This window comes from Lepidochelys kempii, chromosome 1, assembly GCF_965140265.1.
Source record: "Lepidochelys kempii isolate rLepKem1 chromosome 1, rLepKem1.hap2, whole genome shotgun sequence".
NCBI classification, from domain to species: domain Eukaryota; kingdom Metazoa; phylum Chordata; order Testudines; family Cheloniidae; genus Lepidochelys; species Lepidochelys kempii.
Genome location: NC_133256.1, coordinates 203,866,731 through 203,889,813, shown reverse-complemented (window position 1 = coordinate 203,889,813; position 23,083 = coordinate 203,866,731). Strand labels below are relative to the sequence as shown.

At 42.7% G+C, this 23,083-nt stretch overlaps 1 protein-coding gene across 1 annotated transcript in view; it reads right to left on the bottom strand.

Annotated features, from left to right (window-relative positions):
• The window catches only part of ATP1A1 (ATPase Na+/K+ transporting subunit alpha 1), a 30,609-nt gene extending 8,752 nt beyond the window's left edge, over positions 1-21,857 (bottom strand). The window contains exons 1-14 of the mRNA XM_073309248.1: positions 21,650-21,857; positions 14,149-14,262; positions 12,937-12,996; positions 11,215-11,418; positions 10,706-10,819; positions 9,975-10,109; positions 9,524-9,641; positions 8,043-8,311; positions 6,706-6,904; positions 5,292-5,401; positions 4,018-4,152; positions 3,290-3,482; positions 2,562-2,737; positions 1,560-1,696 (exon numbers count right to left, since the gene is read on the bottom strand). Of these exons, the coding sequence (XP_073165349.1) occupies positions 1,560-1,696; positions 2,562-2,737; positions 3,290-3,482; positions 4,018-4,152; positions 5,292-5,401; positions 6,706-6,904; positions 8,043-8,311; positions 9,524-9,641; positions 9,975-10,109; positions 10,706-10,819; positions 11,215-11,418; positions 12,937-12,996; positions 14,149-14,262; positions 21,650-21,661 (1,976 nt within the window). The 5' untranslated portion in view covers positions 21,662-21,857. The remainder of the gene's footprint in view (positions 1-1,559; positions 1,697-2,561; positions 2,738-3,289; positions 3,483-4,017; positions 4,153-5,291; positions 5,402-6,705; positions 6,905-8,042; positions 8,312-9,523; positions 9,642-9,974; positions 10,110-10,705; positions 10,820-11,214; positions 11,419-12,936; positions 12,997-14,148; positions 14,263-21,649) is intronic.
• Positions 21,858-23,083: the final 1,226 nt, after the last annotated feature.

Sequence of the window (23,083 nt, the reverse complement as noted above, 5' to 3'; positions counted from 1 at the left end):
GTCAGGCTAAACAATGCAGGCAGCCCAGTAACCATATAAGCAGCCAGCTTATGAATAGGGTGAATTTCCCAGATAACTATTTCAAATGCTGTGCTCTCAGGTAGTGAAGGCACCCTGTATTAACCAGTGAGGGGAACTGAAGTCCTGAAGGGAACTCAAGTATTTGTCCATAGGTCCTATCTACCCTACTTCGGCGCTATGGACCTTAAGATCAGTTTTGAATGCTATCCCCAGAGCTCCTCAGTTCCTCTGCCCACCCAAAAAATTCAGATCTGAAACTCTTGAGGGAACAGGGCCTTGTTTTGACTTTTGAGAGTCTTAGCCACCTGGTTTGATTTTAAAATTTAAAATATTTCTCTTTGGAGTTGAATGGGAGGTCAACTTTTAAGAGAGTTCCAGTTACATTTCCTTACATTACAAGTAAGGAATCTTACACTCAGTATAAACTATCTTGTTTGAATTTTTGCAGGCCACTCAGATTAGACAGTTAAAACAGCCTAGCCATTATCACTTTTCATTTGAGTTCTTCCATAAACCTTTAATCAATGTTTCAGCGTCTTCGGCACTCAAAGGGGGCTTTTAGTTCAGTTTTGACATGTAGTTTATTAATAGTTAAGCTTTTCTTTAATTAAGCTTGGCCGAATTCAATTTTTATTTTTTTTTTAAATTTCAACTTGTATCGGACTTTTTTTATGCACTTAAAACATTTATCTACTTAAATTTTCACAGTTGTAAGAAATTATGGGGGGGTCCAACAATAATTTAATGACAGTAGGTATTGAGATTCAAAAAAGTTAAAACTATAATAGTAAGACACAAACATCACGTATAAAAATTTAAGTAAATACCGTTAAGTCAAACTTCGTTCTCAAGCAGTGCTTTCCTTACTTTGCTTATCTCAAAATTTCAATTACTGATGGATTTTTTCATCAGTTTGTGTGTATACAGTGAAAATGTTTTCTGACATTTACCAATAAAACAATCTAGTCCTTCCAAGCATAACAATATTGTTCTATTATAAACAAGCTTAAATAAGTTTTGGGTGAAAACAGGACTAAAATTGGACCTTTAAGTACTCACGCCTTACTTTAAGTACTTCAAGTACTTAAGTACTGAAACATTTATTAATCTTAACATTAAATACATCTTCAATGGCGATTTGGTCAGTTGTGCATCTGCTAAATTCCCTGTTAATAATTCCACAATCTCCACTCAGGACACAGTTATCAGTGCTGGCAGCTATGAAATCAGGAAGGTGTGTCCTGCTTTTGGTTTATGCACACTAACATGAGGCAAACAAGCTTTTTGAGTTTTGCTTCAAAGTTATTTGCCCTTATGTAAAAATCTAGTAGTTACTAGAACATTTTGGGGTCAAGTGAACATTTCACTGGGTGTGTGACAAGTGCCAAAGAAATACAGTGTGCAGCGTTAGACATGTTAACTTCTAGTCTCAGATAAAGTAAAGCTAAGAGGGGATTGTGCAGGGGAGACATGAGAGGCAGTCTTTATTCTAAGACAGCCTTTTCCTTTCTATCTACAATGTTTTTTCTGTTCAGTACCTGGGGTTGACCTGGCTGACAGGGATATTCAGACGAGCAGCAATATCCTCTACTGTTTCATTGCCCTCAGAGATGATGCCGACACCCTTGGCAATAGCTTTGGCTGTGATTGGATGGTCTCCCGTAACCATGATAACCTGCAATGCAAACATCAGACATTGTGAAAGCCTAACCCCTTCTGTTGAGCAGCACTCTGTAGAACAGAGACAGAGTGCATACTGAAGGAGTGTTAACGCTTCCTTTTGTTGTCACAAGTAAATTGTGGTAAGGATTAAGTCTTATTTCCAGAGTTGCTCTGTTCTTGTTGAACCCCGCCACGTCAATTCAGACTGCGAGAGAGTCAGCAAGGTGACATCTGGGAAGCAAATCTGAGCTCAGCCAGATATTTAATAGGCATGGCATTACAACAGGCCCATTTGCTGGGGATCTCAGGAGGCCAAGAAGAAATTAACAGAACATAGAAATACAGCTCCCCATGCCCAGGTGGTTCCCCGAGGAAGGGAAAAGAGAGCAGTGCAGGGAAGCTTGCATTTCCTGGTCAGGAAGATTACTTCCATCTACAGGACTGTCATCAATACTTTTAGACCAGCACTGGGTTAAGAGACAGGAGCTAACCAACAGAATATTAGGCCCAACTTTGTCTGACTCAGACAAGTTCAGCCCCTGGATATTAGGAATCTGGACTCTCCATCAAAAACTTTTTTTCAGTCTGCTATTTGATTACCGTGGACCCTGCATTACTCCGTTAAGTTAAATGGCAAACTTCCAAAGCATTGTTAAGTGTCTTAGCCTTTAAGAACAGCATCAGAGTGAACTGGGCCCAGGGAAGTATTCACTACTAGCTACAAATCTCCAGTCTCAGGCACATGCAGTACACATATGTGGAACACACACAAGGATCAGCATTTGAAGGAGAACCTAGTTTCTTCCAGGTCTGAATATTGGGCTCACTCAGTTCATTTGTATTTTAGCTCCTGTCATCGCACACTCAAAAAGAGATACCTTGATTCCAGCACTTCTGCATTTGCCAACAGCATCTGGCACAGCAGCACGAGGAGGGTCAATCATTGAAATCAACCCAACAAAGCAGAGTTTTTCCACAGGAAAGTTGATGTCATCGGTGTCAAACTGGAAGCCTTCCGGGAACTGATCATCTGGCAGAGCCAAGTGGCAAAAGCCTGCAGAGAAAGTCAAAAACTATGATTAGTTTGTGCCCCTAAGCAGACAGGTTTAGTGGTGAATTCACTTATTGTGAACAACAGTGGTGATGAGCTCTGGTTAGTGCCAGGTCTTCTGCTCAGGAGCCCAGTCAATGTTATTCAAAGTAAGCATAGCTCCTGATGGCTTAAAAGTTTCTCCTACACTAGTGGCTAATTGCCAATGCCAAGTGACCAAGAACTACTTAATTTACTTTAAATGGAGCAATTTTTAATATAATGCAGCCCATGGAAAGTGATAGGTTCCAGCATGCATTGATTCATTTTGATCCAAGCAGTCTGGCTACCCTGTATGATGGGACCCCAAAACGTCCATGTAGGCTGCACCCAATATTAGAACAAGTGCATATCCCTCCCAAGGGAGAGGGTCTTTCCAGATCAATGCCGACGTGCCCGGTAGGTTAGAGACAGTTGCATTGCCAGAACAGAACACAACCCCCTGTACTTAACCCATTGCTTCTGTGGCATTCTGTGTGGAGCCAAAACCACTGCATGACGACTGCATTTCCTTACCTAGTACTCTCTCCCCAAGGCCTCCCAGTTCAAGGTAGGCATTTTGAAAAGCATCTTTTGCCTCCTCATCCAGCGGCTTTTCTTTTCCATGGATCAAAATGGAGCTGCAGCGGTCCAGGATTCTCTCTGGGGCTCCCTTCATCACCAGCAGGTAGCGAGACTCTGATGGATTGGCATTCTTATGGATAGACAGCTAGGTTGTAAGAGAAGAGCTTTTACTGCTTTATATTTGTATAGCATGAGATTAATGGGACTGTTCCCATTAAAAATGCCACACAGAATGGTTAGTTTCCACAGTGATTTGGAAGAGTTGTATAGACAGAAAGTGCTTAACACTCACTCCAAGTATACAGCAGTGAATTGGAGAATTAAGGCAGATCCATTTAAGGTACTCTGGAAACACAGGAATTCCAGCGAGTTCTCTCCCACAACCTTGGTTATATGCGAGTGTCGAGAACGCTCTAGTGTGCGTGTCATTTATTTTAAAAGATAACATTTGCACTTCAGTTAGTTCCCCAGATTCAACCTCTCCTAGTCTCCCATCACAACACTCAGATATGTAACAAAACAAACAAACAAACAAAAAAAACCTATTTGCAGCCAATGCAATCCCACTGCAGACACTGGTGTGTGTTATTCAGGGCTGATCTAGTCCCTGAGGCACTGTATAAATTAACCTATGGGGGCTGGGAACCCTTCTTCCTCAGGAGGTTCTCGTTCCCTTTTACCTGGTATTTGTTGGTAGAGTTGAATGGTATTTCCACTACTTTGGCATTCCTTTCTCTCATCTCTTTGACAGATCCACAGCACACTTCAATACATTTTAGAAGTGCAGATTCAGATGCATCACCTGCAACTGCCCTCTGTTAAAATAAAAAAGTTTCACATTGTAAACTTGCATGCGCTCACTCCTTTCAGAAAAGGGACCAAGCATTTCAAAGAAGGCTGAAGCCAAAGTCAAGCAGACCTCTAGAACGTGGAGAAAGTTATGTAACCAACAGGACATTATAAGAAGAAGAGTTGTGGCAGTCACGTATTACAGTAATAAATTATTTTTAACAGCTTCAAGTTATGAACGAAGAGATGGAAGAAGCAGGATTACAATAGGTATAAGATTTTATGGTAGCAGATTATAAATCCTCTGTTTTTAATATAGTCACAGAACCAGTATTGATGAATAATCAAGACAGTTATTGTGTTCTGCATGGGATCTCCTACACTGCTGCTATGAAGCATAGTATACAAGCACCTTCCATTAATGCATTAAGTGACATAATTAACATGTCAAACGCTGGACACAAGAACAATGCTTCACTTTTGCAGACATTAGACTAGGCTGGATCTTAGCTTAGCATCTCTCCTCCATGATTATTGCCATGTGGCATTTGCTTTAGTGACATACAATTATGTCAGAAGGTCAGACAAGATTAGGCACAAGTGTACTGTGAAGTTAATGAAAGATCCTATGATAGCGGCTCACTCTGCTCCTATGCCCACAACTGCCAGTTTCTTTAAAGCAAAATATACTGTCATGGAACCCACTCCTCACATACTATGTGGGAATAACCAAAAGAGGGGAGAAAATGCACCAAGCTGTGCATGAAACCTTGCTCTGGAACATTTTCAGTTCCTGTTGTGTTCTACTCCCTTAACCTGCAGATATCTGGGGTCAGCAGAAGGCAGAGATCATGCTGCAGGAGTCATACATCAACCACCATCAGAACCACCCCCCACTCCTGCCAGAAGCACAGAAAGGGAGATTGCTTCCCCAGCTTTCCTCTATGGGTCTGTTTGCAGGAAAAGCCAGGAGCAGTAGGTAGTAGTAGCTGGCCTTCCCGCCCTACATGTCACTGCAATCCTGGGCCTGGCGGGCATGTCACAGAGACTGGACATAAATTGTTACTGCACTGCCTTCACCAGTCTAGACAACTGGATTGTAACACCAACAAATCAGAGCAAAAATTGTTGTCAGGATAGTTTAGGATGCATTTATTGAACTCACCTTCAGAATAGGTACATTTTCTTGGTTAGCCTGGAACACAGCACGGTTGCAGAGACCTGCAACTCTGGACAGAGCACCCCAGGTAAGAGAACTCTTGTCAAAGGAGGCACCTGGAAGCAGGGGGAGAAGGGAAATGTTAAGGTGCCAAATAGATCAGGGAAAAGGCTTCATTCAGCTTAGTGTAAAGTCTCGGTCTTTTCTACCTCAGGCTATAAAAAAAGCTCATTATTTGTCCTACTGGGAGTTTTGCATCTGCTTCTTCTTCCCTAAATTTTAGCCACTCATCTAGTCACAAGTTGCTCTGGGGAGCAGGTGGTGAGTAGGGAAAGGCCTGGGGATTAACAGAGTAGCTAAGCATTTTAAGAACAGGCTTTTTTAGTTTAGATTCTATATACTAGTAGTTATGCTTTCAGTAGTGGCAAGGGTCAGACTGACTTCCTTTCATAGACTGGGACACTAGGAATCAAAATTCTTGGGTTCCACTCCAGCTCTCCCACTCACTGTTAGGGAAGTCCTGGCCTCACTATGACAAGTCTGCAAAATGAATGTGAAAGGTTAAATGTGAAAGTTTATCACAGGGATGACAATTAAAGGACTCCTCCACTCCATTTACCCCATGTTTATTGTTGAGGAGCTTCAAATGACATGAATTGAACATGAAATGGTTTCCCTGGAAACAGTAAACCAGGCAAAAGCCTTTTTAAAAGGCATTTGCTAGTTGGGAGGGACAAAACTATTAAGCCTTGAAGATTTTTCTTCATGGAATAAACACTGGTTTATTCCTACTGTCGCCAGCCCAAATGTTTATACGGCTTCTAATAATGCTTTGTATTTATATAGCTTGATGATACTTTGCACTGTATTAAACATGGCTGAAGTACTAGTGTAGACCAGACACAGCCACTTTCACAACTGGATCAGACAAGCACGATCAGACCTATGGAAAAAAAAAAAATCAAGTCTTCCTCACCAGTGCAAGTGCACCTGATAACCAAAACAACATTTTCTAGTTTAGAAAAAATTAGAGAGTGGCAGAGCTAGCATTGAAACGCATGATTTACAGGCACTTTGAGCGGTGATAAGACTTGGATATTTTGCCAAGTGGTAGGTAACATCAAGGTCTGAGATCAAATCCAAAACGTGAATCTGAACTAGGGAAAGTGATCTTTCTAATGCTCACTGTCTAGGAATCACCAGTCCAGTGAGTTGTACATTCAAGATAAAGAGGAAAGGAAGTTAGAGCACAGGGCCATAATGAGGTTTATATTGATTAACCAGGAACGGTAGCAGACAAGTTCTAAATCCTCCCAACTCTGCCCTCCAGACACCAAAGTCTTTTTACGCTATCTGTAAGTCAAGACACCTCTAGCACAACATGCTAATCAGAAACTCGAATTGAGAGCGCTTTTCTTACCGCTCTGGTTCTCTGTGGTGTCGGCCTCATGAATCTGATTGTCAAACCACATGTGGGCAACTGTCATGCGGTTCTGAGTCAGGGTACCAGTTTTGTCAGAGCAGATGGTAGATGTGGAGCCCAGGGTTTCCACAGCTTCCAAGTTCTTCACCAGACAGTTCTTACGAGCCATGCGCTTGGCTGTTAGTGTCAGACACACCTGGGAGTGGAAGTGAGAAAGATGGAAGAATCAGACAGGTGCTTGTACACTAATTTAGTTCTACATAGCCCACAACTGGCACTAGAGTGCAGTAATTTTGCATTTAGAAGCTGTCGTTACCACGCCCCCATAAGAACAGAAAGCACTGATTCTTAGACTTGTTTATGAAGGCGAAAACACAGTCTGGTCTAAAATTTAAACATCTCCTATATCACATCACATTTTGGGTCAGAAGGCCTTAAAATGAAATGCCAATAAAGAGAGTACAGAAACTATTCAAGAACATGAGAAGTTTTTGAAACAGTTTAGCCAGACATGGCCCTGATTTACCATCCAAAGTAAGTGGGAATGGCCTTTCCCAGCCATTCAGTTGGGAACTCAAAGGCATGAGACTCTGCAGGTGGAAGGTACCTTTGTGTAACCTTGAAGTTACTTTACTTCAAAATAGTGGGGGTTTTTTTTGTTTGTGTTTTTTTTTTTTTTTTAAAGAGGTTAAATGTCACCACACTGGATAGTCTCCTGCTTTTCACTGTATCAGAAAGGGAACTGCATTTATATAGTCCTGACTTTTTGACTAAAGAGAAAAGGAGTACTTGTGGCACCTCAGAGACTAACAAATTTAATTTGAGCATAAGCTTTCATGAGCTACAGCTCACTTCATCAGATGCAGAATGCATCCGATGAAGTGAGTCCACTGAATGCATCCGATGAAGTGAGCTGAAGCTCATGAAAGCCTATGCTCAAATAAATTTGTTAGTCTCTAAGGTGCCACAAGTACTCCTTTTCTTTTTGCGAATACAGACTAACACGGCTGCTACTCTGAAACCTGACTAAAGAGTTAACAGTCTTGCAATATGAAACTTTTTTATGATTTAGTAATTTGGGGCCCATGTACACTAGCTGAAGAGTATCAAAACTGTGGTTAATTTTGCAGAAGGGTTCCAATGTAGTTTGGATGAGTTGGTACTAGGCAGAATAATGTGACTGTTTCTCAGACTAAATTAATCACTATCACAGGTTGGCCCTACCCACACAGACCAAGAAGACTGCTCAGCGATGAGAATACCCCTTGCTACACTATAGTTTGCCTTCAAGTACAACTGATTTCAAACTATCTTGATATTCCCCACCAGCTCACCGTGACAGTAGCAAGCAGACCCTCAGGAACGTTGGCGACAATGATTCCAATGAGGAAGATGACAGCCTCCAGCCAGGTGTACTCAAGGATCAATGAGAGGATGAAGAAGGTGACTCCCAGGAACACAGCCACTCCAGTGATGATGTGAATAAAATGCTCAATCTCAGTTGCAATGGGAGTTTTCCCCCCTTCCAGTCCAGATGCGAGAGTGGCAATACGGCCCATCACAGTATTATCGCCGATGTTAATGACAACGCCACGGGCAGTGCCTGGAAGTGAGAGACAACAGGCTTTAATAAAGTACTCACTGATGCCAAACACAGAAAGCTCTGGTTTGAGTTTGGAGGTGCTTAATCAGATCTCCATAGATTCATTTAAAACAACCATGTTTGTTCACACCACAATAGCCTTTACACCCTCATCCACATCAAGCATAGGTGAGGATGAATCTCTAACCCAGCCCCAGAGCAGGAATTCTTGTGTACATACCATCACCATTGCCATATAAAGTTCCTGCAGACCTCCTCCCTTGGATTCCAATTAGTGAATAAGGACCTGCCGCATGGTGGTGCATCCACAGGATTTTTAAGAGGGCAGATAGCTTTCTGCTAAATGGATGACGTAATGACATAAGCAGGCACAGACTTTTGCTTGCTTATTACAGCAGAAGGAGAAGGGAATCCCTTCCAAAATGCCAGTCCCTATTTTGGGGCCTATCCCTCTGGTACAACATGACAAGTGTCAACCAGCTATGCAGTACAACATTTCTCCTCCAACACTGGATTGACAATGTGATCTAGGCATATTATGTGTGTTGCCATAAAGATATATACATGCATATCTGAGGGCAGAACTGAGCCCCACATGTTTACCAAAAAGACACTACTTTTTATTTGTAAATCCTCATTGTACTCTATCTGGTTACACTGGGACACATCATGTCACACAGTGTTGGGTCACAAATGACAAAGGGAGGGGCTAATTTATACAATAGCCACTGAGTCTACTGAAGAATTCTGAAGGTGGAATACTAGTTCTGTTTGATGGGCACTGGAATTCTCTAAAGCAGCTGTGTTATTTTCAAACACCTCTGTCTGACCTCAATTGGGTCTTTGGGGGAGAACGATGCCAGGGGAACTATAAAAACCCATGTTCCTTGTCCTTTCTAAAGGTTTGAATTAGTTAAATTAATAGAAGTAGAATAAAGCAACATCTTGAAGGAAACAGGAAACTCAAAGGTAGTGTTGCTGCAGAAGCTTACTGTCCAATTACACACAGTCAATTTCCTATCAGATACAGCCTCTCTCCAAGAGCCTATACCCTGGTTGTTTGCAGGGGATTTGGAAGTGGAGTCCATGTGCTTCCAACTACGTAAAGTTACACATTAAACATTTATACTGCCATAGCAGTTTCTTGATTTAATATTTTAACCCCCCGGTGTTACATTAGTGCACATTTTATGGAGTATTAAAGCCACATACCTTCCACACAGTTGGTGGAAAAGAAAGCAATGTTCCTGGTCTCCAGTGGGTTCTCGTTCGTGAAATCTGGAGACCTGGTCTGAGGCTCTGACTCACCAGTGAGTGAGGAGTTATCCACCTGCATAGAAGATATATCACAATGTTTCTTGCGCAAGCGGATAAATACCCAGGAAGGAGAAGAAATTTAAGCAGGGCTTTGGAGCTGTGCTCCGGCTCCGCTCCAGCTCCAGGCAAAAACCTGCTGCTCCACTGCTCCGGGAGCTGCTCCAGCTCCAGGCTCTGCTCCAAAGCCCTGAATTTAAGGGGAAAACACTGGAATTCTAGGGCACTTCTATATCATCATCATCAAAAAACTAACATCCCATAAATTCAGCATTGAATTTAGCTAGTTAGAAAAGTGACTCCCTTAGTATGGAATGGGGTTTTCAGAGACCTTAGAAAATGCACTCACCTTACAGCCATGAGCACTTATGATACGAAGATCAGCCGGAATTCTGTCTCCTCCTTTCACCTCCACTAGATCTCCAACTACAACACCTTCAGCATTTATGCTCAACTTCTCACCATTTCTGATCACAAGGGCTTGCTATAAAAAAAGTCAAGGAATACACTACTTTAAATATAATTCAGAAAAGGCTTAAAGGGGCCAGAGGGTCTTTCCTCTCATGGTGGTAAGTCAACTTATTTATCACAGACAGGAATGTGGTTGAAGAAAACTAATGGGTTTAGTTTTCCCGTCATTAAAAGCTCCTTATGCCATGGTAATAAGGCCCTATGGCGGTTATGTGCGACGTGGGCTATTTAATCCAAATCAGAGCTAAATTTCTTTAAGTGCTTTATAATCAGGCCAACAGAAGTCCAATATACTAAGAAGCTGCAGACAAGTGCTTTACTGGACACCAATAACTGGTGATACTCATCCAGCGGGGAGTATAGCTAGCGTTTGCTATTGTGCACTAAGTAACTTTGCTAATGCCAAGAGAAATATGAAACTTCCACTTTTAACAGATGGAGACCCATACTGACAGGTTGGCATTAAAGAAGTAAAATCTGCTTAAAAACTAATAAAATACTCCCTAAATCCAGTCACGTATTTTGCAGTGACAGAAAGATTCTAATCTGGTTAACAATCCTGAGCTAGCTAAAGCCTGATCGACCACTGGGTGATCAGACATTACTTACCTGAGGCACCATGTTTTTGAAGGATTCCATGATCTTAGAACTCTTTGCTTCTTGGTAGTACGAGAAGCAGCCAGTTATGATAACGACAGCAGCCAACACAACACCCAGATACAACTGCAATGAACAAAGAGTTAACTGAGAGCAGATTCTGACTGAAGGGTTTATTTTTCAATTTCTAATGCTTACACTAAATTGCAAAGCTACTTGCAGTCTTTGCATAGTGCATGTGCACAAGTTAATCAAGAGCTACAGTCAATTTTATGTTCCAGGAAACAGCTGAAACTTCCATTAATGAGATCTGATGTGAGCTGGAATTCAGCTGCTGAAGGCATGGATTGAAAACCATATATGTAGAAGCACAGGAATTAAACCAGACTGAGACTATAGTTATGAAAATACTGCCATTCACTAAAAACCTTAGGAAAAAAAGTTCCTGGACTGAAGGTTTAGATGCAAGACAAACAACATGTCTAGCTCCATGCAAATAAGCCTAGTACACAAGTACTCACGTTATCATTATTTGGCTCCTCCTCCATTACAGCCTGGATGCCATAAGCCAGAAAACAAAGAACAGCTCCAATCCATAACAGGAGGGAGAATCCTCCAAACAGCTGCCGGCAGAACTTTACCCATTCAGGAGTGGTAGGGGGAGGTGTGAGGGCATTTGGGCCATCCCGAGCCAAAATCTCAGCAGCACGAGCAGCTGTCAAACCCTAGAATGCAGGTTGGGAAGGTAGTTTAGTTATAGCGCTGCAGTAAGGTCAGACCACCATGCTCTTCCTCAGTTTGAGGCACTGGTCAAATGTGGATTGAGCAAGCCATTCTGAGTTCATTCCTGCTCTTACGCAAGAATGAAAACAAAGGCCTGCCTCTGCTTTGCTTCCCCTTCTGCTCCTGTAAGCTAAAGGAGAGAACACTTTCCTTACAATAAAAGGACAAAGACAATGGGAGCTTGTGTAGCCTTTTGGTGTCTCCAGGTAAGTATTTGTACTACAAATCCGCATTATAAAAAAAGCCTCACAAGTAACTTCTATTTCCAGCTCTCAGATGAAAGTACAAGCTGGCCAGGTGAAAGGAATAGTACAGGAGTTCACAATGATGATGGGCCTTCTATGTCAAAGGTGTGATGGGACCACAATTGTGGAAGTTATGACCCCCCTCCCGAACAGTCCACAACAGACTGTCAGAGGCTCAGAAGTTATGGTACAAGCAAAAATCAAAATGGCCTTTTATGTGACTATTTTGATTTTAGTCTTCCCAAAAAAGTCTCTCAAGTTTTCAAAAAGCTTGACTTGTATGAGAAGAATTAAGTTTCTCACCCTACTGTGCTATAAAAGACCCAAAATAAAAGATGTCTTGCTGCATCAAACCTTGTAGGAAACAGCCATCAACTAAACAGTACCAAACAAGGTGTAAAACCAGCATTGTACCCTGCTCAAAGTGCTGACCAATTCATATATGTGATATTAATCTTAGCAAGCTAGCACATTTTACATGTTTCTACAATCCTCAGAAAAAAGTCAAGTGGGAGATAAGTGATGTAGAATTTTTTTTTTTAAAGTTTGTCTGAAGATTTTTTTTTTTAAACCAACTAGTTACACCATCTACCTACAAGATTTTTTTTGCCTGAAAACTGGGGAAAAAATTTTCCAGGTTGTGTGCATCCTGTACAGTCAGTTTCTCTCTTGCTGAGGGTCCCTTTATTAGGAGAGTAGAAATATACTTGTACAAAACAATCAGGACATTAAGTTCCTCTTTAAAAAAAAGACTTTCAAAATGCTCTTTAGTTATCAAGTAAAATAACTCAGTGGGAGGTTGCTTCTCGTCTGAGATTCCAGCACCCTTTGTTATAAAAGTAACATTTTAACTACTGATGGTCAGTGTTAGGTTTGTGGCCATGTCCTGGTTTACAGCAGAGGATTACCAGACAAATACACGTGCAAGAGAACACAAGCAAGAACACTCAATGCAAAACCTAAGAATCAATTTGACCTTGGAATACTTAAGAGTCAATGAATAAATCCCAACTTTGTTAATGAACAGTCACTAAAATATTTGAGCCAATCAATATAAAGGGAGGAAGGATACAAATATTTGTGAGCTCTAACTGAAAGAGTGGTGGTAAACAAATTTGACAGCACCCAGATCTCCTTCCACAGCAGGCTTATCATATCAGTGCACCTGTTCCTTTTTAGAAGTTGACAAAAGGGACACGCAAAAAATCTACCTACCCGACTCAAGTCTGTTCCATATTTACGATGAAGTTCATCAAGGCTGAGTTTATGATCATCCTGAAGGAAAGAGAGAAGAGATTGGAGTGGGAATATGTAATAACAGTTCATGCATAACAGTGAGCAGAGGCTACTTACTGGCTTTCTACTCTTCATTCCCTTGCCAATAATAGCTTCATAAGATGGAGGTTTTCATGGCAAGGAAGAGAGCTAAAGCGGAGATGGTTCCAAAGTTGTAACCTCACCATTTCATTCCTCTCACCCTGCTTACCACTGTTCAGAGTGGATTTATTCTAGGTAGCATTGCTGAGTGTTGTTAAAAGATGTTTCAGAGTAACAGCCGTGTTAGTCTGTATTCGCAAAAAGAAAAGGAGTGCTTGTGGCACCTTAGAGACTAACCAATTTATTCGAGCATAAGCTTTCGTGAGCTACAGCTCACTTCACTGAGTGAGCTGTAGCTCACGAAAGCTTATGCTCGAATAAATTGGTTAGTCTCTAAGGTGCCACAAGCACTCCTTTTCTTTTTGTTAAAAGATGTTGTGCTCCATCCAAGAGGTGGTTGCATTTCTAATGACGTAGACTACCCTGAAAGTGATCTGCATCCCAAGAGGTTTTTTTGGTGGGTTTTTTTCTTTATTTATTTTTAAATGGAAGGGAAGAGGCATACAGAAGACTTGCTAAGCAAGCCAACCTCCCCTTCCTAACATGCACAGCAAACTTGAAACTCGTTAAGAGCTTATACACCTTTGTTTCCACATCATACATCACAGCAAGGAAACACGATCTAAACTAGAACCTGGTGAAATCTGGATACTAGCCAAATGTAATGCACAATTCACTCATTGTGGACAGATGTCCACAACACTAAAACTGATTAGCACTAATGCACACTACTGCTGACAGTCTCTGCAGGGGTCAGTGTTTAAGTCTAGCCAGAGAGCTTGAACTCACTGGCTAAAAAGGCAGCTGCTCCACAGCAGGCCAGAGTCACACAGGTAGGACAATGTGGGGAAAACTGCACTTCTGCTGCCGGAGCTGCGCTTACTCTGGGGGGTATACATTTATAATATGGCTGCACTGAAAACTTACTAGATGCCTTTAGTTTCTGTACCAATGTCAGATTTTTAAAAGGTAGGCACCTGAAGACAGTGTTTTCAAGGCAGTGCATGTTGTTGAAGAGCCACCCATTCTTCCCCTTCCTCACTTTCTTACCAATGAGACTTCCTTTTTCAGTTCATCCATATCCTTCTTTTTCTCTTTCTTCCCCTTTTTCTTCCCAGCACCATGTTCTGATGTAGCAGTAGGCTCATACTTGTCATGTCCAGTCTGAGGAAAAAAAAAAAAAAAGGCGTTTTGAGAAATGGCTGACGTTTAACTACTTCAGTAGTGTGTATGGTTTCTATATTCCCCATGCACAGAATTTTATGTCAGACAACTACTTACATTTAAATTATGCTACTTTCTTATAAACAAGCTGCTAAAAAGACTAGTCTGCTCAATAACATCCCTATGCTGCACGGATTACTGCCAGGGATTGCACAAGTGCTGGCTGAAGTTACTAGACAAATAGCAAGCTGCACCCTACTCACAGATCAGTTTTGGGGTCTGAGCCTCAGTCCAACCAGAAGTGATCCACATCACAAGAAACCAGCTCCAGACTACATACAAAATTCCTTCAGATGTGTATTAACTCTTTGTTTTCTCATGTTAATCTAAGGGGGTGAGTGGGGTGATAATGGGGCAGGAAGAGAAGAGCGTCAATAGTTTAATCAATTTGAAAACAGATTTGACATTTCATGCATCCCAAAAACTTGGCAAGAGTTCATTTCAAGATACTTCCATACTTGCTCTGACAGTCTCTGAAACAAACAGTGCAAATTATTTTTGAAGACTGGTTTTATTTTATAGAGCAGATCCTCCTATAAATATTTTGGCATATAAACAGGATGTGTGTTATCACAAAAACAAATAATCCACCCACTTAGAGCTGTGTATGCCTCATGGAACAAACTGACTATGCTTACATAAGAGATGCCTGAAAATAGACTTATTCCCCTTAATTACATAGGGTGTTTGCATGAAATTGTGATCTTTGATGCTTAATTCAGGCTGTGGAGGGTAATAAGCAGCAGCAGACAAGCACCAAAGCAATAGAGATGGTTTTCATACAGATGTCTGTGGCAATCAAGAGACACGGGAAGAGGAGAAGTATAGGACAATTAAGCAGCAGAAACCTCTCTAAATCGAAAAACAAATGGAATTTCCCTATGAGGCACTAGTAGCCCTAGGCACTTTGTGTCCCTGCCTATTGCAGTGGGACCATGAAATGCAAATACAATCTCCCTCTGCTCCACCCATCACAAGGTAGATTTCCATACTTGCACAAACCTCTAGTGACAACTCTTCCCCCTTCCATTTTGCGTAACATTTAACAATTACTAACATTTTCCTTTGGCACTTTTTCCACCACAGTTAAAATGACAGGCTCTGATAAAACCTTAAGCTATAATGGCTATTATGAGAAATGGATGATAATAAAACTAATACAATAACCTACTCACTATGTTGTGCATGCACCTCTGATCAGAAATTGGATTACTGGCAAGTCAGAGTAATGCATGCCAAGAACCTGTTAACAGGGTCTAATATTCAAGCATTAGGAATGACCTTTCACAAAATCTAGGATAAAGAGAAATATTTAATTACACCAGTGGTTTCAAACTATGGCCCACAGACCCTGGGGGTCTGCAGACTATGTCTAAAATTTCCAAAGGGATCTGCAACTCCATCTGAAATTTTTTTTTTTTTTTGGGAGTCTGCAAATGAAAAAAAGGTTGAAAACCATTAAGTTACACTGTACATCTGAACGTAAAACTGACCATAAACTAAACAAGTGAAACCAAGCAGTCTATTTTCATTGCCGACACTGACAGAAAAGATTCCATAAGGAACCATATTCCCTTCTTTACTAGAGGTGAGAATTTATGTTCATACTTCTGCATGCAGCCATAGGAGAGCTGTGCAACAGTCAAAAGAACACTGCAGGTTATTTTTAACGAATAGAGTGGAACTTGTCCTTTACCTCCTCTTTTATCTGTAAAGAATGAAGTACAGCTAAAGATTGTCAGCATTCTTGACATTGTCTTCATCATACTAAAACCACATTTTTTAAAAAAGGTGGAAGCAGTGTTACATGCTTAGAACAGCACTGAACTTGTAAGTACTGACATTCCAAGATCACAAGAATCTGCAACAAGGCAACTTGAAAGATATTTTCAGAGTACAGAAAAAGTTGCCATAATTTCAATCCACATCCTCCAGTCTGACACAAATTTGACTTTAAATTATGAATTGATACTAGGCGTTTACCCTCTGCTGTACACAATGTACATTTCATGATCTTCCTGAAGCTTAAAAGGCAAGTGTGATTTCCAAATGTACATACAGGGCGGGGTGCACAGTACTGTGTAAAATCTGTCTGCTTCACATTACTTTCCATAATACTTTTGTAATTCTGCCTATTCAGAAAGTAGCTGTAGGTTAACTTGCTCATTTCAGCCCTGTATTCCACCCCCCACCCCAATCCAAGCCACATCCTGAGGGCACCCGCTAAATCCCATTCTGCTCTCACCCTGAACCTAAAGCTACAGCAGCTAGGCACAGTTTCTGCAAGTGGTCTTAAACACAGTTATATTTGAGTGTGATAATCTGGTTAGGGATTGAAAATGGGATTTACCCCTAGCCAGGGTGGGGAGGGGAGGCCTAAATCAGCAGTTTCTACATAAATTAAGACTGCACTGAAGTTGGCCTAATTTTCAGATGTACTTGAGCACCTACAAAATTCAGCGAGAATTGCAGGTACTTAGGTTTTCAATTTTCACAAGTGAAAAGTTCCAAGCCCTTATAGTTGCAAAGCACCCACACTTCAGGTGTTTCACTTAGCCCAGGGGTAGCCAATAGGCAGACAGCGGGCCAAATGCAGACTGCCAGTTGCATTTGACTAGACTGTGAAATCTTATTTACTTTTTGTTACTGCGGTGTGAAAAATGTTTTTCTGGAGTCTGGACCTTGACTATACTTTGATCAAGAAATTTGGACCTTGACAAAAAGGAATTGACTACCCCTGATTTCGCCAAATGACAGTGATCCACAAGGAAACTATCCCTACAAGAGGTTGGGAAATGTCCCTGTTTTCCACTGGTCCAGTCAGAGCTTCTTAGCCAGAGCTTTATAGGCTTTACACAGCCCAGATCTGTGACTATGTTGGGTCCCAAATAAAGGAGAGCAGGAAGCCTAACAGAGCAGGTTATGGTAGACACTGTAAACAACAAAAGCAATGATTCTTGGCGGGGGAGAAGGGCAGCAGAAGAGACATTCAGATGTACCATTCTATAAGGTCTCAATCTATGCTGATTGAAGTGATGCATGATGAGAGCCAGAGTTTAAAAAAAAAAAAAGAAGGATTGGAGACCTCCTCTTGATATTTACATTATGAACAGTATGGCACAAGGCAGAATGAGTTACTGTCCTGCTGCCTCAAAGACAGTTTCCAGTAATTGTATTCTCCAGTCATGGGCAAGGACCACTTTCCCAGTGATGGACAGCAAAACTGCCCCTCATCAAATTTAGGAAATGCTATAGCTAGCCTTTCCCCTTCTGCCCTCTCAAAAAAAGCCAAGTTTGAATGTTCAGCTTCCGGCTTCTGATTTTACAGTACAACATGGTTACTCTGAATCAGCTGGTATGGTACCCCTGGGAGTACTCAAACATCTTCCAGGGGGTACATCAACTCATCTAGATATTTGTCTAGTTTTACAAACAAACAGGCTACATAAAAAGCACTAGCGAAGTCAGTACAAACTACAATTTCATACAATGACTTGTTTATACTGTTCTCTATACTATACACTGAAATGTAAGTACAAAATTTATATTCCAATTGATTTATTTATAATTATATAGTAAAAATGAGAAAATAAGCACATTTTTCATAATAGTGTGATGTGACATTTTTATGTCTGATTTTGTAAGCAAGTAGTTTAAGTGAGGTGAAACTTGGTGGTACTCAAGACAAATCAGGCTCCTGAAAGGAGTAGAGTAGTCTGGAAAGATTGAGAGCCACTGCTATGAATGACTAGCACACTGCCACAGAAGTTTTACGGAATGGCTAGGGAGACCTCATTACACCCCACTTAGACACAATGAGCAGACTTGCTGTTTTCAGTCCTATACTCAACTTCTCCCTCCCCCTTTATGGAAAGAAGTATGTGGAAGCCACACTTAAAACTAGCTGTGTTCAAAAGCTGGGCCATTCATGGAATAAAAAGACAGCAAATGCTAGATAACCCTCTGTGTTCCATGGAACTATTTTCATCAGAATCATAAGCAGAGCTGGCTTCTGAAACCCAGAAAACTCATGATTGAGCAGTCCTTCCTGATTTGTGGGGCTGTCCTAATGTGAAGCATGATTTGTTCTTGCTGTAGGACAGCACAAATAGGCTCCAATATTCAAGACAATATAGAGCACACTACTTGCCATGTAGAGTCAAACAAACAGATAAAGCAAAATGGAGATCATCATGTTGGCCAACTTTTTCAAAAGTACGAAGTGATGCCCAACTCAACACTTTACAGGGGCCTGATTTTCTGGAAGTACAGAGCACCTTCTGAAAGTCAGTGCCTTTTTAAGGGGTCAATTTGGGCACCCACAAATCAGTAACTGCTTTTGAAAGATCCCTTTTCTCAGCTGGTCTGTTCCCCCCAAATTTTGCTAGTTTCTGGCAAGAAACGAAGCCTAGCCAGGGCTGAGCAGGCTTCAATTTTGAGTCTCACTTCCAGAGGTGAAACTGTATGCTTCAGTGAGTGTATCCTACAACCAGTTTAAAAAAAGGAAGCAGAGGGGAAAAGTAACAGAGTAAGCTGCTGCTCCTCCTTAGGCAATTTTCAGGCAAGATGGTATAAAAAGCAGTTCGGGATAATACAGAGAATGAGACAGTCTCTTGGCTACCTCTGTTCCTCACAATCCTGTGTGTCTTGAGGGGACAAGAGCTGAGCTCCTGACAGCTGTACTATTTGGCTGAAAACCCAGCAAAGCAGCCAGTCATCAGATTCCTCCTCCCTCACTACCATGTAAGTAGAGTGGCTGTTTCCATCAGCTTCTTTTCATACCCCCTACCTTCCCCATATATAGCAGTTATAAGGAGCACAGTTCTCCCTTCCCATGAACTGACACTTGGTTAAAAGAAAAAGGGGGAAAAAAAAAACCAAAAAAACCCTTTTCCTGTTTGGATAAACCAAGCAAAGATGGGTGAACAATATTTGTGGTTAAACCAGTCTTTCCTCACTTAGTTCCATTTCACATCCCTTGCTTTAACAGGCTCTGATTTGACACATTCAATAGAACAGTGTTGCAAAGTCACAAGATAGTACACACATTCTGACTAAGAACACACACACATACACACAAACTAACTACTCTGTCACAGATTTTCCATTAGTACCCCTCCTTGCTCCTTCGTTTTAAGTTTCAATACTAGGTCAAAAACAGTCTTAATATGCATAACCTGTGTCACTTTACATTTTTAAGTTCTTATATAGAATACAAAACATTAAAATATCCAACACAACCCCCACCACTCAGAACACCTTAATCCACCCCCACTCTGGCCTTTGGGCTATAACTGCAGTGAACAGTTTCTACAGGATGTTCTGACAACGTGTTTGAGTCAGGAGCTTTACAAAACCAATTTACATAATACAGTAGATTAACTGTACCTAGTTACAGTGGCCACGAAGTTTGTAGTGCCAATTACCCTTTTGGACAACTGTAAATAATTAAACAACCTAACAGATTGAGATACATTATACGCTCCAATGTTTTTTCTGGGCTACTAAATAACAGGACTTTGCTGATTTTTTTCTTTTTTAATTAGTGTCTGCACAGTCTTGTGTTGTCATGGCTCTCCTACCATTCAAGTATTTACGTCAACATTGTGACTGCTAAATGGCACTGATCAATCCAACGTTAGGTCAGTCAATATTTGTACAGCACTTTGGAAACAGACCACTGTAGCTGCTAAATATTATTACTAAATAAGCAGAGTCATTTTAGAACCTTTCAGGAAATGTTTTAAGAACCTTAATAGAAAAAAAGTTTCCCTCCACATAGTTACCTGTACACCATCTAAAATATTCAGATTAAAAACAGACAATGCTTTTTATTTTTAAATCTGAGTCTAAATGATCAACTAGGGAGGGTTTTTCCTTTATGCTAGCTTTAAGACACAAAGTTCTTCTCTGTCTGTTCCAAAAGTCTTGGCTTTTGCTTTCTTGGCTTCACTCAACCTTACTATTTTTATTATTTATTATTAAGGGATTTTTATTATTATGAATAATCAGCCATAAGAAGCTCTTTTCATTGCCAGTTACAACCTGGCAATCTGAAAGGAATCAAAAATGCCGATCCAGCCCCTGATCCAGCCCCTTACCCAAGAGAGGAAAACTACGTAAAGCACTGTGTTATACCATGCTAACAGTTAACAGGTTTGGTGTGATGCAATGAGTTTCTCAATCCTGAACACCTTCCTTCCCTCCCCTTTTTATCACTGGCTCTGGTTACTATTGCTAAACAAGCAGTACCTATTACCATGCAAACTTTCCCCTCTGGGCCTTGTACTTTACACTCCTTAAAGTACTTTTATAATAGCCAGAAGATATTTAAATGACCATACTTTCAAGTTTAGCTCCAGAAGGGCATCTGATAAGGTTACCATACAACTAAGATTTCTTTTCCATGTTGACCTGGGGACTGCTAGTATAACCTTCAACCTGGAACATGCATTCACCCACACCATCCACAGGCAAAGGCCCTTTATAACAACCTGAAAAACTTGGCCAATTTGTTAGCCACAGACCCAATGAAGGGGAAAAGAGGGGAAAAAAAGTAAAGTTATCAGAAATGTTACACAGAACCTGGTCAGATGGGGCACTCTCCATTTTAACAGACTGATCTGCTCACCAGGTTTCTACAATAGCTTAAACATTAGATTAAGGTCTTTACTCCCTCCCCCCCCACCCCCATTTTCTTCCTATGCAGCTTTTACTCGTGTTAGAGCAAATTTCATTCTTTTAAGTGTTAGGATTTAAACTAAGATCAGTTTCAAAAACCGAAACCTCCCCCTGTATGCCTAAAGCGATCGGATGTCTTTCAAGGAAACAAACTGTATAGTTGTACCGCTCCTTTAAAAACCAGCTCTCTCTGTGTGTGTGTCTGTGTGTCTCTCACCCCCCCCCCACCCCCTAGCGGCTTATTCATCGCGTAAAGTTAGAGCCCGGCATCAACGCGGCCGGACCCCTGGCGTGACCGCCCCCCCCCAACGCCGGCTGTTCATTGCCTGCCTAGGGTCCCGCAGACCCCCGGGAACCAGGGCCGAGCCCACCGGCCCCTTCCGACGTCGCGCCCCCGCCCCGGCCGCACAACGGGCACTGCGCCCCGGCGCGTAGCTCCGGGCCCCGCGGGCGGGCGGGCGCCTGGCGGAACAGCGGCGGCCCCGGCGTGTGGCGCCCGTTGGGGGCGCCTCCCTCCTTCCCCGCCGCCGCCGGGCCTCGGCGAAGCCACGAGGCGCCCCCGGGCCGGGCCGGGCCACGCCCGCCTGGAGCCGGGCCGGGCCCGCGCGCCAAAGGGCCCGCCCCGCCGGGCTTCCCGCACACTCACCCCCTTGCCCATGGTGGCGGTGCCGGGGCGCGCGGTCTCACTCGGGGCTGCCACGTGTCCTGCGCCGCGGCGGGGACTCCTCCTCCTGCTGCTGCTGCTGCTGCACCGGCGACTCCGCGGCTTCCCCGCCCGCCCGAGCGACTCCCGGCCCGCTGCTGCTGCTGCTGCCCCCGCAGAGCTGCGACTGCGGGCGCCGCTTCCCGCCGCCTAAAGAAGGGAGCGAGGCCCCGCCCCCCGCCTCGCCGGCTTCGCTCGTGAGAGCGGGCGCGCGCGCCAGCGGCCTGGTGTGTGAGCGCCGGCCCCGGCTCCGCCCTGCGCGCTCCCGGGCAGCCCGCGCGCGCGCCCGCGCGCGGGGGGGGGGGGGGCTCCCGCTGGGGAGGGAAACCCAGCCGGCATCGGCAGAGGCGTCGCCACAGCATCCGTCGTCCGCCTGCCCCCGCCGTCCCAGACCTGGAGGCTGTTCGCGCTCGGCCCCGGGCCTGGGGAGCGGGCGCTACCAGGTGCTTCAGAGAGGAAGAGGCAAAAACTACATGAAGTTTAGAGCCGCGTCCATCTGCAACCGTGGTCCGCGGATATCCACAGGTTTTCAGGGTCCACACCTAACAGACACTTACGTAAACGTGTCTCAGGGAACACTTCCTGGTAGGACTTCTTCCTCACATACACTCCCCCCCCCCCCCCCAGTCCAGTGTTAGGAAGAAGCGACACAGACACCCAGTGCTCCTTTCCAGTGAGTATAGTGTTAGGAAGAAGGGTCTGATATCACACACCCCTCCACCCACACACTTTCAAAGTAGATGCACAACAGATACCACAGGAACAAGAAGGTTTCATGCAAGAAGGTCAGTCTATACCAACCGTCTTACACACGTTGTGCCATCATTTATACTTGTGCAAAGGGAGTGTAAAACACTCTTAATGAACCGCATAAGTGAATAATTTGTGATGTGGTAGAATTTTTACCAAATCAGCAGGTGCAATGGATTGGAGAATCAAGCCTTGCATGCATGGCCACCATGGATGTGCACCGAATGCATGCATGCAATAGATATACATCCACATTCCATGCATGTCAAGACCTCCTCACTCTCACACACAAAACCTTCTTGTTGCTGTCATATCTATGTAGTATCTTTTCAAGCTTTTGGGGGGCTTGACCTACTAAAGTTATCTTTAAGCTGACTATGGACTAGGTTTTTTTGTTTTTGTTTTTTTTAAGAATTATTCTCCTGAGAGAGTGACAGACCATATGCCAGTCCTATAATCAAATAATTTCCAGGAGCTGTAACCATTTGTAAATAGCAGCATACCTTTTCCGCCTTACCCCTGCTCACTGTTTCAAGACTTTAGCATCTGAAGCTTTGCCAGATTTGCACAATTTATCACTAGTAATCATTATTTGCATTCATTCAAACTTGTCTGTGGCAACAGTCT